Genomic DNA, 16,114 nt, shown 5'->3' with positions numbered 1-16,114 from the left:
GTACTTAGTGTGTAAAAAGTACTAGTAGAGATGCAACAGGGAGCGAATAAAAGCACAGACTGGTATTTCTGAAGTGGAAACTTTACCATCATATGCTACAACCTCTGACTGGCTGCTGGGAGGAGAAAAGAAAAAAAAAAAGGCAGCTTCTTTAAAAGCGTGAGAGTGGCCGAGTTTATTCCGGTACTGCACACGGCACGGCTTGATGGTGCTGCTCGTACTGCTGGCAAGGTGCCTCCTTTTATACAGCCTGCCACGTACCGCACAGCGAACAGTAGTCCTCTCAAAGAGAGGAATGCTGTAATTTAGAAGTGCATTTGCTAGGAAAGAATGTTTGAAGGGGGAAAGCAGTCATCTATTAAAAAAATAAAGCAAGCATTTTTTTGGTTTGCAGGAGCAATGATTCATCTGGAGTCTGGAATCCAAACCAGCTCAAACAGCTCTAACAGAAAGATATTTCTACCAGTGGTTCTGCAAAAGAAGTTCAGTGATCCAGCGTTAATAACATGATCCTTCTCTAAAGCAGTCTGGCTCGGGCTTTGGGGGTGGCTTTTACCTCCTACTACAGATTTAGGTGTCAAGTTCTCTTTTATAGTATATACACCCTAACCAATCTGCCCACGGAGGAATGCAAAGGCAAGGGGAAGCATGAGAAGGGAAGTCCCCCTCCACCCTCAAGTCCGTTCCAACCCTCAAAAAATTGTCTTCGCTACCTTCACAATGTGCTGTGCCCCATTTACTTGTACGTTTCTTTGCAATTCTAATTCCAGTTTCCAGCAAGATACGGAATTAAAACGCTTAGCTCAGCAAAATCTGATTTAATTCTGCGAGTTCCTCGGGTACGTCGGAAGGAAGCCCCCAAGTGCCGCCTTTTTGAGCGCCAGACCTTGACTGTTTAAGGGTCTCATTGCCAGGTACTAGACAGGAGGCTCTATTCCGGGCTTGCAGCACACCACGACACGGAGGCAGCGGCACTTCCCAGACAACGGCTGCCCTGAGACTTTGTGATAGAGTCCCTAGGCAAGGTACAGCACGCGGTTACTTCCCGGTTAAAGCCCTAGGAGAAACAGTTGTTTTGTCATGTCACAAAGCCAGTAACAAGGCGATGGCAAACGGGATCTGGCTGCGCCATCAGCTGCATACATTCGTGAGGGAATCGGCTTTAATGATGGGTGTTGTCTAGCGCTATTGTTTGACTGCGGCATCTGCAAGTCTCGAGGCATAACACTTCCCACTAATGAAAAAAATCAAAACTCTAAACAAAAAGTTCTTTTACTAAGGACCATCTGTTTATATAGGGGCCAGTTATGCATCTCAATTTCAATTCGTGATCTGGTCACCTTCCCCAATTCCTATTAGTAGCCCATCAAGTTTGATGGAAACCGTGAAGGCACCTTCAAATGGATTAGCAAGTTTCTTCAGTAAATGCCCCAGAGCGGTCTGTGTCACAGAGGACAAACCCCGAGACTGAATAAATGCTTTCTTTAAAATACACAGTCACAGATGACCGAGACAGGACATGGACAGACTTCAAAATTAAAAACAAAAAATAAAACCTAAATGCAACACATGTCAAACAGGAAGACCTATGTTCCTAACGTCATTCTGGAGGGGGCCTGCGGAGGTTGTTTTAAGGAGCAAACGCCTAAGAGCTCACCAGACAATTTCCACAGGACTCCTGCTACCTGCATGCGTGCCGATGAGTGAGTAGACCCGCATGCTGCCGAAGGTGCAAGGCAGTTTTCAACGTATAAAAAGCTTTCACCTTGCCTCTGCTTGTAATAAGCGTGGCTTTAAGGACCAGACTTCAGCTACAATGGTTTTCTAGCTTCCATGAGAGTTATAGTCATAGCCGAATCAATGGGACTTCTTGTGATCCAGTATTTTGAAGCACTTTTATCTTTTTAAAGAAGTTCATAGCTAAATAAAACCCCTTAAGCTACTAGCCATTCTAATTTCAGTTTTTTTGTTCAAAGAAGCCAAAGGAGCACTGGTTTTCTATTAAAGCAGCAACTACTTTCAATTGTTTAAACAAGGAAATGTGTTAAAATTATCAACCAGCTTTAATTTGCGCTATTCCCATGAATTACAGCAGCTCCTCAGTGCCTCGTTGGCAGCAGCAGGTATCCATACCGAAGTTGAGCGGCAGAGGTGAGCTACACAGGCAGCCTTTCCCTGACGTTTGTTAGCGTAAGCGGCACCCCGCGCGGTGCTGACTTTTTAGTACGTTAGTTGCGCTAGACAAGCCGTGCGAAGCAAAAGAGGGAGCTTCCATCTTGGCTACCGCTAACACAGAGAACTATTTTCTATTTCAGCAGACCGCTTGCTTGCTTATGTGACAGCTCAGTTTGCTTTAGGCCATTCTCTTTCTCCTAAAGAGAAACTAAGAATATCAAAATTATGCAAAATCCTTATTTGCCCCACGTTCAGAGATGAAGCAGTCCGGTCCCGGAAGAGACTTCCTCAGACTGGGTATACCTTTGGAAGACGTCCCCCTTACCTCTTAGAGACTCTGTAATGTGCTGTGGTCAGTTTCCCAGTCTCAGGGTCATGAACAGTAGCACGGCTCAGCTACAAAAAGAGAAAGGACAAGGGCTTACCCACCTAGTAGGCTGCTTTTTTGCCAAGCCACAGGTGTTTGAAAGGGTTCCGATTGGTCTGGATGGTATGCAATGCTCTTAAATTAGCAATATTAGAAGGGCAACAGAAGCTGTAGCTGCCATGTCCAAATCCAAACAAATTGGTTGGAAAAATTTGGTTAGATTGTCCTTTCACTTTTTTCCTCCTTGTTTTTTTTCTTTTTTCCTTTTTTTTTTTGTTTTGTTTTAAAACTAGAGACTTTCTGCAAATAATTTATGATGCTGAGTTTCACAGACAATTCCTCTTCACCCAGAAGTTTAACTCCTGTCAGAATTTTGGCTTAACGCTGATGGAATGCGCGGCCAGCCTTTAATCGCCGCTACTAAAACCAGGGCCGGGGCAGGCAGGGGGCAGGTGGTTTCTTTTAGAGACAGCCAATTTTGCAAAACATTGGCTAAATTCAAGACTTACAGTACTTAACAGACAAGCTGGAAGGGACCGGGAGCCCAGTGAAAACAAGCTCACATCCCGCCAGATTTGTGGCAGAAGGAGGTAAGAGAGTCCAGACAAGAGTATGGGATTACCTCGGACAATGAAATGCTGTGGCACTAACGAACGCCTGCTCTGCAGGCCACTCCAGCTGCCACGCACGGTAAGGACTTGAAACATCTCTTACACATGTAAAGGCACTTCAAGTGGTCTGCTAGATTTCACAAGGAAAGGGAGGACAACTCTTGGTTGGTGAGAAGAGCAAGGGGAAGGGAATATTAAAAAAAAAGAAAAAAAATCTAGATTCTACTGAAGGTTTTGTAGCATCATGTATTTTTTTACACCGATTGTAGAGACCTGCTTCTTGTACACATCATCATTTGAGAACACACACTGAGAAGGTGACCAAAAAAAGAAAAAGAAGGAATCAAAATACACCCCCACAACTTCTAGCTGAAGGAAAAGACTGAGAAACTCAGCAGTAACAGCCTGTTACAGATCTGCACGTAATAAAGCGGTGGACTACAAAGCCAAAGTTGCCTTTTTAGACCACCTCTTTTTTCCCCATAATGAGCAGAATCTACACACTCATTACAGGCCCAAAACATCTGGCATAGAGCTCTCTTACCTTTTGCTAATTCTGTAATGTGCCGTCTCCAAGGCTCCTGTTATGGGGTTTGAAATGGTGGCTCGCCTCAGCTGTGAAGCGAACCATCAGAATAGTTGCATTACAAAGCACATACTGCATCACAGCAATCCGACCATTCAGAAGCCTAAGGGGAAATGTCACGCAAGCCGCCACGCAAGCCACCCGGCCACCTTTTGCGGTGGTTTTTCTTCTATGGAGGGGGTGGAGACTCATGAAGCAGCGATGGGGAAGAAGGGGGAGTCTCCAATTTTACTAGAAGAGAGGTTTTTAGGGGTTTTTGGTTTGTTTTTTTAGAAGAGAGCATTAGAGAAGATCAAGTTTTCCAGGAAGCAATGTTTCCATTTCTGTAGCAAGAACAGTCGTCTGAATAAAGTAAACTAGAAGCTTTCATTTCCTTCATATTGCAACAACTGCTGGAAGCGGTACAATATTAAGGCATGTGTACAATTGGTCCTTTGTTAGCACTCTGTCCTGCACATGTAAGATGAGTTTTACGGTTAAATTGAATCCAGGCAACACTGTGATCTTGTATAAACGAAAGATGAATTAAACCCTGCCCTTTTGATTCCTTCTGTACCAAAAGCAGCACTGAAGTGAACTCCTGTCACACTGACTGCTAACACAAACTAATCGCTCAGTGCACGGACACGTTTACATTGTATTCCTAGATTACACAGAGCAAGAACTCTTGGTTCAAGGCCTTCCTTTCCCTCTACGGCGCTCCATTTACTTGATGCCATCCCGTCTACATTAATGCTCCGATTCAGCACCTTATGTGTGCCCTTTAACTTTGCTCATGTACTATCGGATGCTCTCCATCACTCAGAACCAGAAAGGTTGAGTTGCAAAGCCCAAATTTTGCAAGAGATAGAAAATGGCATACCAAGTCCCAAACAATCAGAAGCAGTATTTTTCTGTTGTCAAAATAAACTAAGTAAATCAAGGCCTCTCTCCGTGCCTACTAACAAGAAAAAGGTACTGGGAACTCTTAATAGGCTGTCTCTCCTCTCATCCCACGCAGACGTATGTAAGAATCAAGGCACAAACTACGACTCCAACGAGACTCCCATAGCTGAAGAATAAGGCTTCATCCCACCGGCTTGTGCCACCAGAGCAGCAGAGGGCCGGGCACAGATCAGACGGTGCCGTCTTCCGAGAGGCGGCGATGGTAACGGCCCGAGCATCGGGAAGGAGCTCACCTTTCAGTCTCAAAAAACGCAATCCGCTCGCTACGCTCGTCACTGAGCCCTGCAAGGCCCTGGCCGTAGGAAATACGGGGCACGCTAACAGCATACAGGTGCTCCTGCATTAATGAACTATACGAATCTGCAGGTCTTTACCACAAGCCAAAGATTTGATAGGAAAACAATTATCTTGGCAAGTTTACAAGTTAAAATAGCCACGTTTCAGAGATCCATACAGGTTTTTATTTTCAGCGCTAAGACTTACTTCTACTCCATAAAGAAGTGATTCAGTGACATTCCACAGACATAATGCCAGAGCTTTTGCAGCAGCAAGGGGGCTTAATCATCAACAGACAAACAACCAGGGCTCTGATTTTCAGACCTACAGCAAGGCTGCCTGACAGGGGAGCAGGAAGAGACAGTTTTACAGATAAGTGAAGAGAATTGCTTGTACTTCTTGCTTACAGTTCAGAGCGTTACCTCAGAAATACCACGCATCAGCCTTTAGGAAGCTTTAAAATAGCCTTCAGGCTACCTAGTACTCGGCGCGGGGCCCAAGGACAGCCTCATCCTCGATGCGCCCATGTATAACCCACAGCTGGCTCACTTTGCAGCAGACCAAGCTAACCATCTGTCCTATACTTAATGCATTTATCCCCCTAATCTCCATTTGCTCGTCTCCCTCTGGACAAAAAGCCACTTAAGCTAAAAACAAAGGAAAAAAAAGCAGGAAAATTGTTTTAAAAAAACCTTATTTTAGAAGTAACTGGTAACTGATGGAAAAGTAAATCAATTTCATTAACTGCGTCTTCAACGCACATCTTGGGATGCAGGGTCGCACCAAGTGGATACAGAAGGCAACTCCACAGGCTGCCATTTATCTCGGGTGCTCCCATTTACTCTGGCAGCTGAGCTGCCCTGGATTGTTCTGCATTCAGAAACAAGAACCTCAGGATCCAGTTTCTGAAATAGGACTTGAGCTGGCATCGCGAATAAGAAGCTGAGTGCCACCAATGAAGTACTGCCCTCTTAAAGCTCTTTCATCTACAAGCAATTTCAAAGCCTGGGAGACAGAAGTCAGTTTTATACTGAACAGAAATGACAACCATTCATTTTTGTCTACGTGATAACATGGCATTCCAGGACCAGCGGAACGGCTGCCTTTCCCTAGACAGCACTCTCCTCCGTGTCACAACTTTGGCAAAAACAGACTTAAAAAAATCCCGAAACCAGGAAACCGAACAAAAAACGGATGACAGGTATACTTCAAGGCAACCTAGCTGCAGTACATTTGTTTTCTGTGGTAGAACATTCTCCTCCTTATCTGAAACAGTGCACACTGAAATTGTGTCTGCTGGAAGAGTCTGACGATCCTGCGCTGCTGTTACCTGGCTCTCTTAATTACACAGAATTTCCAGCTTCCCCACTGTCTCCTTCAAAGAGTGCACCACCAAGAGCTACAAGGTGAGAAAAGCAACGTGTGAGCACACCGCACACACATCAGCATTCAAGAGGAGACAGAATCACACACACTCCCACAGAAAACCACACGTGAAATTTAAAATTCCAAAAGGCAAAGAAACATAAGGCATTTACCCTCGGCTTTGCTAGCTCTTTCACGGTTTCGATCTCTTCGTCAGAGATGATGTCAAGGAAGCGAACAATTCGAGGTTTGTCCCACTCATCTTCCTGTTTGACAGGGCCCAGAATGTATCTAGGATTCCTGTTTCCATCGTAGTAGCGGCAGAAGAGTCTTTTTTGTCTCCGAGGGGTCTGAAAGCAAGGTGGAGCAAGAGATGATCAGAGAACTTCCATATGACATTAATATCTCTAAGAAACAGAAGGCGTCCCGAGAACAAGAGACAGGAACACTTCACTTTCCCTACCTTAACGTGACATTACAAGTTAAAGAGACGCTTAAAGTTTGTGAAATTAGCATTTTCAGCACATTAATGTTACTCCGTAATACTGCAACAAGCAGTACTTTACACAGTCCTATTAAAAATAATTTTATCACTAAACAAACAGCCTCATTCAATTCTGTATGCAAATCTAGACTTGCAGCATCCTTATTCAATTAATTACAATTATGTAACGCATCCAAGTTAGTCAGCAGTGCCTGTGGCAGCATTACTTTTTGTCTACCGGACAGAATGAAACAGGGAAGAAATCCAACACACACTAATCCTCAGTTCTATGCACTCAGCCAACTGCTGTAACAACTTCCTCGCTTCCACGCCACATAAAAATTCCTGACATTGTTTTGTTACAGTTGGTTTCATACATTTGAAAACAGTCTACTCCACTTTACCATTTTGAGACCCTCCCCACGGCACAGCATTTCGTACTTCCTTCTCTCGGGCAGGTAATCCTTTTTCTTAACCTCAGTTTCCTTCTCCACCTGGTCTTCTGAATCTGTACTAGACTTATTTGCTTCTTTTTCTTTAGCCATGATATACTCAAAATATTTCATGTTCCCATTTGCTCTTTGATGTTCAGGATCTACGGACAAAGAAGCAGACAAGTATCACTGGCAAGTTTCCAACTCGTGAAGAAGTATCCAGAAGAGGCTATTTACAAAAAGAAAAAGAAAACAGATGCACACTACTGCTTCTCAAATAGAAATTAGAAACGCCTACTCCGGTTTGAGAGCATTCACAGGATAGCTAGAACTCTGAGCTAAGCTGGAAGCAATGCTAGCCTACAGCACACACACATATCCTTAGTCATCTGCAGGAAAACACACAACGAGCTTTCAGAGCTAAGCTCAACTCACTCACCATGAAGAAACTGCTCACTCTGAGGCCAGGATCCTCAGTAGGCACAGGGGTCCAAGCACAAAGAAAAAGGGTTTGGCCATTGCAGCCAATCTCACCAGTGAAGGAGAGACAAGGGAACGGGACAGGGAGAGAGCTGGGAGAGCACAACTGGCTTTAAACCTAAAAACTTCCCCGATGGGAATTAGGATTTCTGGTGACAAAGCTTTTAACAATCACTAAACTTACAGGATTTGCTTCAGTTCATTAATAAATGGTTCTCACTAGCCTTTGCTATATTAGGTTTAGTTCTGAACTTCCCACAGCATCCTTTACGCAGTCAATCGGTGGAATATTTACAGAAGCATAAATATTTTTCATATTTCATAAAATGGACAGAATCTTAGCTCGCTGTATCACATTCTATATTTCTTATTTTTCCAAGCTTTCCATCTCAAGTATGCTTAATTCGCCTTTAAATAATCTGCAGATATTTTGGTATCACCAATTTAGTTTCAACTTCATTCATTTTGTTCTTGCCTGTACCTAAGGGGAAGTAATCTCAACTCCAGAAAGCAAAATATAGTAAGAGAACCAGCAGTAGTGACTAAGACAGGTACCTGGTTAGAAGCCAACAGTGACAGGAGGCAGAAAATACTTCAATAGAAAAGAGCGATCCTTAACCATGACACTTTCTGACATAGTAGTTGAGACTGTAATTGTCCATCTAAAAACATGGCAGCAAAATATGATTTATGGTAATACAAGTCTGATTTTACTGAAAACTACCCATCAAGGTGTGAATGGTAGTATCCATAGTAACACATTTAAAAAACCCATCTACAAGTTGGAATACAGGCAAGATTGGCACTCCTTGGTACAAATCCATAGCTAGTGCCTGCTCCAACACAGAGCTAGACCGTGGTGAGCTGCGGATCTCTCTTCACATACCCAGTTCCAGAAGACGTTTGGTGAGCATCATGGCTTTGCCCAGATCCCCCTGCTGATACACAGCATAACTCAGGTAGTCCAGAATGTAGACTTTATCTGCAGAAGACGCTTCTCCCTCATCCAACTGTTTCAGAGCTTGTTCCATCCAGAGCTCGGTGTGGTAGTAGTCAGCTTCAGTGTAGGCAATCTTTCCCAGCTCAAAGCAATCTTCAGCTGTTAAAAAGGATTTGTGCTTCACACCTGTATTTGAAACAAACCAAACCAACCAGAATTTACACAGAATTCCAGACCGGTCTTCAGGGTAACATTCAGTTATTTCTTATTCTTCACAGCAGTTTATTTCTGTTCTTGACCATCTCCCTTCTGTGGTGGCTATTTGTTGAAGACTCAGTTTAAGTATCTAAAGCCTATAAATCCTTGGCAGAACGCGTAAGCAGTTAGATGCCGTTTTCCATTGCCAGAATACCAGCAACTAGCTAAATGTCTTTACCATTAGTGGAAAATAAAATAAAATAAAATAAACCTTCCTTCTGCAAACCCCCAAACGCTTCAAGCAAGAGCAATTAGTAAGCCAAATACAAAGTTTCAGAAATCTGTTTCCAAAGACATTGCATTATCACTTTCAAAACGTTACTGAAGCACATCTTGTTAGCGACAACTTAGTGGGGGAGCTAAAAGAAAACATCAGTCAGTAAATTCCCAGCTGCTCAAGATTTTTTGAAGTCAGTCATTTTTAGAAACATCTGAAGAGACCTCTGAAAGATTAAAGCACTAGTAAGCAAATTACAGATTCCTATTTTTGCCACTGTAAATTAAGGCCCAATGAAAAACCAAATTTACTCTTGTAAAAAGGAAACAGGACCTGCCAGTTTTACAGCTAAAATTACATTCCTGATTCCATCTTAACGCATCCTGAATTTCTAACAGCAGCTCCCGCAGCTGCGTTCAAACAGGGGAATTCTTCTGTTGAAGACATGCCTTTAAGAGATTAAATAGCTGAAGAGATGGCCCATGAAATGCGGTATCCCACAGAACAACTTTGTTTCCGCTCGCTAATTAAACACCTTGTGGTCCATCCTGTGATGGCCAGTGATTTCAATTTTCTGAGCCTGAAGCTGCAAACTCTAGAATAACACAGATTAGGGAATTGGGTGCAGTGGTGGTGGAGCACTCTCAGACAGAGAGATCCTCTGGAATGGACAACAGGTTGCAGGGCCATAGCCTGGTATATTTAGAAGCAATATAACATCCACACGTGACAAGGCAACTCTTGAAAGGGTGCTTAAGACAGCAATCATCAAACGGGGTTGACAGAAAGTTAATATACAGTTAAGATAAAGAAACAGCACAGCCTATAATGCAGGAAAGAGAATTAATAAGCAATAGGAAAGTAGTTAAGGCTCTGATCAAAACTCAGCGACCTGGCCAAACAGACATTCCCTGGGAAGGAAGACAAGGAGCACAAACCAGTGACTACATGGGATGTTCCTCTCTGGAGCTCTGAAGAGACCAATCTATTCCTTCTTATACTCTAGCACTTTCAGGTTCTGCAGTTACACTTTATTACAGCCAGTCTGGACAGTCCACCCGAAGCACTTTGTCTTGTGTTTTTGTGCTGTTTTAAGAAAACGATAAGGAACTGCTTATTGTATGAGAATGAATCTGTAGGTCTTTAAGACAGTCTTGAACTAAACCCAACAGCAAGGTTATACATCATAACATATAAAGCCAATTACCCCTAATTTTATTAGGCATCTGACCACAGTGAGTGCTTGCAAAAACACAGATGGATTGTACAGAGTTGATTTTTTGCCAGTTGGCACAGTACTATTTTCAAACAGAGGAAACAAGAAAAACTCCGCAGAGAAGGAGTCTTCTAACAAGAAAGAAGTGTGTCCTCTCCTGCAGATAAACCTATTAAAGATTACCTCAGGTAATGCCACATAAGCTCAAGTCTGTGTATGCGCTCTGTCTTTTGTTTTTCAGTTTTCATGCTCCATGAAGTTTAAGCTCAAAGAAACTTCAGCCACTCCCAATCTGAGAGGTCCATCTTACCCGTGAGGGAAAGGGATAATAAAATGATAGAACTGTTTTGTTAAAATCCATCACATTGTGCAATAAAACTACGTATCTCCCAGTGCACAACTACTTCAACGCAAGGAAAATCCTCACCCAGGCAAGATTCTGTTGCTATTGCTTTTTTATTAAAACCTATTGACACTAAATTATCTTACCATAACTAGAAGAAGCAGACTTCAACTGAAAAGAAATTTTCAAGTTCTGGCACAAGCATAAAATGAGCATGCGAGTGAGTGGGGAGAATGGCAGGAGAAAGGAGAGTCTCAATTCAGAAAGAAAGAGAAAGAAAGAAAAAGTTCACAGTGTCTTCTGAAAATAACATCAATGACTCTTACCTGGAAGATTCCCTCTTGAGAGGGTGTCCGTATCCAAGTTATACGTGTCTTGAAGCCGCAAGAGGGCTTTTGCTGCACCAGTCTGATCTTCATCATTTGGGAAAAATTGCCGCTGGATAGTCATGTTGGAGATAAAGCCTGGGAAGACAGGGAAACACCTGACCTCCTTTGTCCCAGGAATTCTACAAACGCTATGCATGAAATGACTCCCTACTCCGGTGAAAGCTAGCATTTCAGGAAAGGCCACTAATAAGTCAGGAAGAGCTATTAGCCCTGCAGAACACCAACAAATGCCATTAAGTTTGTTTCTAAAGGACAGGAGTATCCCTTTGCTTTCACACAGGAACTATTGTTGTCTTAACAGGGTAAAAAAAAAAAAAAAAAAGTTACCTAGAACAAAAGGACCACCCCACATAGAGAACATTACAGATAATGTATTGGTAGTTTTTGCAACCACTCCACTTAATCCACCTTCCAAAAGGCTTTTCATTTAGTAACATGGGACTTACAAATAATTTAGAAAGGAAAAAAAATACATGGTGCTAAGAATAGCAGTGTAAAGATTAAGGCTGGTCCATAAAAAGATGAAAACCAGAAATGCTGATGTCTACCTGCGAACAGCTTTTGACAAGACTTAGGCAACTACGTGGCCACTGTGAACCTCACTGCTTTCTGTGGACGTGGGCATTAACATATTTACATAGAAACTTGAGAAACACACAAAGTTAAAAGGGTTTCTCAAGATCCACCTTCACACACTCTGAATGGAATTCAAGGTGCATGCCGAGAAGTCGGCATTTCAAATTTTTTTTTTTTTTTTTTGGTGAAAAGAAAGCAAAGGAACAATCAAAAAGAAAAACTTGGGGGCTTTTTAAAGAAGCCCCAGGGTGATGTTTACGGAACAGCAGGTTCTATAATGTAAAAAGAATATTCTCACAGGAACTGCTCCCCAGTCATTTGAGTCACATGTAATCATCTCCCCGGTTACGACAGGTTCCTGCTCCCCTCTGGCGAACGCACACCCCCCCGCTGCTATTGCTGACACTTGAAGGGCCCTCCTGTAGAGCTAGCGCATTATCCTCTCTTCAGTGGGAGACCTGACGCTATTTTTCCCCTTCTGCTCCTGCACAGAGGCTGGCGGGCTGTTTGCACTGATGAGGGAAACGGAGCTCCAGAGAGCCAGGACGGCGGAACCAGCATCCTGGTACATGCAGCCACCAAAAGGAACAGCATCAAACTCTGCCATGAGGACCGCAGTTTGAACAAACTGACAGCCACTCTGGCATTTTCAAAAAAGTAACTTTTCTACTCAACAAACTCTTTTGTCCCAAGATCCAGAAGCACAACAAGCTTTACAGCGTTAACTAAGGACAGTGCCAATACGATGTTTGTTCAGTTCATCTAATATCCACCAGTAGAAAACTAAGCAGCATGACCAAAACCAGACAAAGCATAGCAGGCAACACTCAGCTGCAAAACTGTCCCAAAAATAATGAACTGGCCAAATTTGTAATTTTTGCCACACTCTAGTAGTCCTTTTTAACTATTCAGACCTGGTAACACTCATTAGTTTATGGAAAGGTGTTCCTGCTTTAAAAAATACCATATCCTTTCACTCGTGTGCATCCTTTCTTGTACTGCACTATGCTTCCCCCAGTATTTCCCTTTTTCCTGACAGTTTTCTTAAAATAAAACTGTCCACTTCCTCCCCCCAACCCTTCTCATTCAGAAGAAGGATTTAAGATGCCCTGGTCCAGATTTCTGGCTGGCAGGTGCAGAGCTTTTTCAGTTGGCATATTCAGTCCCTCACAGCAGCAACAGGGAAGCTGAATGTCGAATCCTTATCGGAGACTAACCCTGGGTCTTTTTTGAAAACTCCACTTTTTTATCATTCCTTAGTACAAACCTACACCTGGTATTAGTTACTTGTTGAGACAGATTCTCACAGGTCAAATATAATCATCCCAACCTCCTTGCTGCTAAGTGTCTTTCAGACTCAACTATTTTATGTCCTGTTCCCTACTGAAGAGCTTCCACTCTTGCTGAAGAGGCAGCAAAGCGTTTCCTACGCTAGTTCAGATCAGTTCCACGAACGCTCAGTCTCTGCCAACATTGTTTCGAACCATCATCCCTTAACAACTCTGCGCATATCAGTAGCAACAGCACTTGACCATATTCAAGACAGCCTCACGTGTCTTGCACTCAGAAGAGTTTCGTTCCCTTTTTTCTGTTCAATGGAGTAATCGCCCTTAGAGATGAAATTTCCTAAGACACTAGGTCGCAAGAAGTGGGAGAGTAGATGAAGCAAGCCCTGATCCCTTCCAAATTTAAAGCATCCAAGGAGATTATTCAGTTTAAACATTGCAGTTTTCCTAAATTTTTGAAAGCTCAAGTTATAGCACACTGACAGCAAAATGGCAGGTGGTCTTGGATTATTTCTTTATGAAGGCAGCTCAAAAGCAGACTTACAGATCTCATTCAAACAAGGACATGTGAAAGACATAGCCAAGTAAATACAATTATAACGTGATCCTTGTTCTTACTACAGGCACACTTACCATCCGACATGTCCTTCAGGACCAGGCTCTCCAGCTCACCCCACTCTGTGTTAAGCCGTTTCATCAATTTAAATGCATTAACAGGATGTCCCAAAAACCCCTCTGGGTCTTTTGTAGCTGTATCTGTCAGCTGATCCAATTTCTCTGCCCATCTACAGTGAAAATATACATTCATTAAAGTCTCCTGTAAAAGTCTGCCAATGCACTATAAAACTGATTTCAAGCTACTCAACAGTCTTTGCTGCTAAAAAAACCAAACTGCAAGCTTTTACATTATCTCTACACAAAGCTCTCCTAGAAGGAACAAAAGGGGATTTTTTTTCTTTTCTTTTTTTTTTTTTTTTAAAAATCTTCTTCCTCAGCTGCAGCCTAAATCTTGTGTTGCTCCTGTGGTCTTTGTTGGAATGCTGCTGAACGAACTCCTTCCTGCAAATACCAAATGCAGTATGCCAGCAGTTCTATTAGGAGTTTTCATGCAGGACTAATCAAAAACAAAAGCTTTACCCACATTTTTGATCTTTTATTTTTAAATGCTCTTTTCTCTAAAGTTTACAATAAGGTAGTTCAAATACAGAACACTCGTCTCAAATTTTTTTTACGTTTAGACACACGCTCTTAAATCTACGACAAGCCCCTTGCCTGCCACCACAAAACTGCCTTCTGTACTGTAAGCTTGTATTAAGAAACATGTACTTCTCACGCTCCCAAATGAGAAGCCCGGATCAACGTTCTGGTGCTACAGTTCTGACTCCACAAACCTCTCTAACACCGTCAGTGACGTAAGCCATTCACAACTCCAACGCGCTCTGAAACAAGTACACATTTCAGCAACTACTGTTGTTCATCTATCGTTTTAATGGAAACAATCCAGGGAGTCTGCTCCAGTCTCAAGTCAGCAAGTACATCAGTCACGCTGTAAGCACCAGCGCTGCGCTACTCCACGTCTGCACGTCAACCAAACTTCCCCTCTCTATCCAAAAGAATGCAGGTCTAGAACATGAAGACATGCAACAACGCCCTGAAAACAGGATAAATTAACGCTTAAAAAGCCACACCTCACAGAGAACACCAAACATCAACACCAACATAAAGCAAATACAAAATCTGTAGCCTGGAGGGAACTCTGTACACGAGCCAGCATTCACCTTGTTCCAGAATTTGGTATGCCTGAATGCAGTTTGCCAGCTTTACCCGAGACAGGTACACGTGGACAACTGCTAAAGGTGCCACTGTTTGCATTCACTCTTCCCACACTGTCTTTAGGTGTTTTCCTACGCTCTGACAGCCCCTGTCCAGGTTCTTGCCAGCAGCAACGCGAGTAAAGGGGCTCTCTCCAAAACGGAGCGCTCAAAGTGCTCCTGTGGACCGACCCCAGCTTCTTGCAAGCCAAAGGCTGAACAAACGGATTTCAACAAATTGCGCGTTCACATTGCACACGGTCAAATCCATCGTACATTTCCCGCTGCATGACTATTAAACCTAATGAGTAGCTGAAAGTCACTGCAACTGTGAACCACAACCACAAGGCCAGGATTTCTTTCAAGTAGCTTCTTTCATAAAAACCTCCACCACAAGCCACCCACAAGGTGTGAGCCATCCTCCACATTTCAGTGAATTACCAACTTTCACTGAGGTTGAGTCAATGCAAGCTACCAATACCCTTCAGCCAAAGTACAGAGCCCAACAAACTCAAACGATACTGTAATTTTTTCCAGGTTCTTCTATCTGTCCGTGACAGTTATTTTAACTTTTCTGACCCGACAGCCAGCACCTCGAATATAATGAAAACAGAGCTGCAATGCTTATGTGATAAGCTGTCTTTTACACACTTTTGGATGTCCAATCGGCATGCTTCCATCTTAATTTGTAGCTGTAAAGAATATACTTGTAACATTCCAAACTTGTGAGCAATTCCAACTCTGTATTTTAAGCGATAAAAACAAATACAGTCTGACAGAAGTATCTTTCTTCCTGGATGGCAGAATATAATACACAAAGGTTAAAATAAAATTCATGCATCTATCTACAACTGTTTAAACATCCTCATGACAGATTTATACACATTTTTGAAAGCCAGGAAACCACCCTTTTCAGTGATACAAAATTTTTATTTCTAGCTGTGATAAAATCTGACATATTGGGCTCTGGTCCTCTCACCTATAGAGCCGAGTAACATAGTAATGGCAATGGTCAGGAGGCCTCTTGTTACTTTTAAAAGCAGTAAAGAAGTTTTATTTTGCTGTATTTTACTTTTAAATCTAAATATAGCACGTAGAAAGAGACTCTGTTCTTGTAGTGGGTTATTACTGTTCATTGGTTAGCCACTCACGAGCGATATGGCCACATCAACACTTTTAGTGCTTTTGCATCTAGTGTATCATTGCAGTCCTTGTAACACTCATTTGGAGACTTCTTGGGTTTTAGTTTCCACTAAGCAGATTGTCATTCAAAGAACTACATCCCCTTGGGAATTATGTGGAAGCGGGAGTCCTAAAATGAAGGTATCCTACAGAAAGCGAGTTCATTAGATTTC

At 42.7% G+C, this 16,114-nt stretch overlaps 1 protein-coding gene across 2 annotated transcripts in view; it reads right to left on the bottom strand.

The window, feature by feature from the left end:
- Positions 1-16,114, bottom strand: part of P4HA1 (prolyl 4-hydroxylase subunit alpha 1) — a 35,599-nt gene that overhangs the window by 10,268 nt on the left and 9,217 nt on the right. For both annotated transcript variants that reach the window (XM_075717283.1, XM_075717284.1), the window contains exons 4-9: positions 13,582-13,733; positions 11,024-11,161; positions 8,610-8,849; positions 7,214-7,404; positions 6,499-6,675; positions 2,501-2,571 (exon numbers count right to left, since the gene is read on the bottom strand). In XM_075717283.1, coding sequence (XP_075573398.1) covers positions 2,501-2,571; positions 6,499-6,675; positions 7,214-7,404; positions 8,610-8,849; positions 11,024-11,161; positions 13,582-13,733 — 969 coding nt within the window. The remainder of the gene's footprint in view (positions 1-2,500; positions 2,572-6,498; positions 6,676-7,213; positions 7,405-8,609; positions 8,850-11,023; positions 11,162-13,581; positions 13,734-16,114) is intronic.

This window comes from Pelecanus crispus, chromosome 10 (genome assembly GCF_030463565.1).
Source record: "Pelecanus crispus isolate bPelCri1 chromosome 10, bPelCri1.pri, whole genome shotgun sequence".
Classification (NCBI taxonomy): Eukaryota; Metazoa; Chordata; class Aves; order Pelecaniformes; family Pelecanidae; genus Pelecanus; species Pelecanus crispus.
This window is presented reverse-complemented; position numbering and strand designations above follow the sequence as displayed.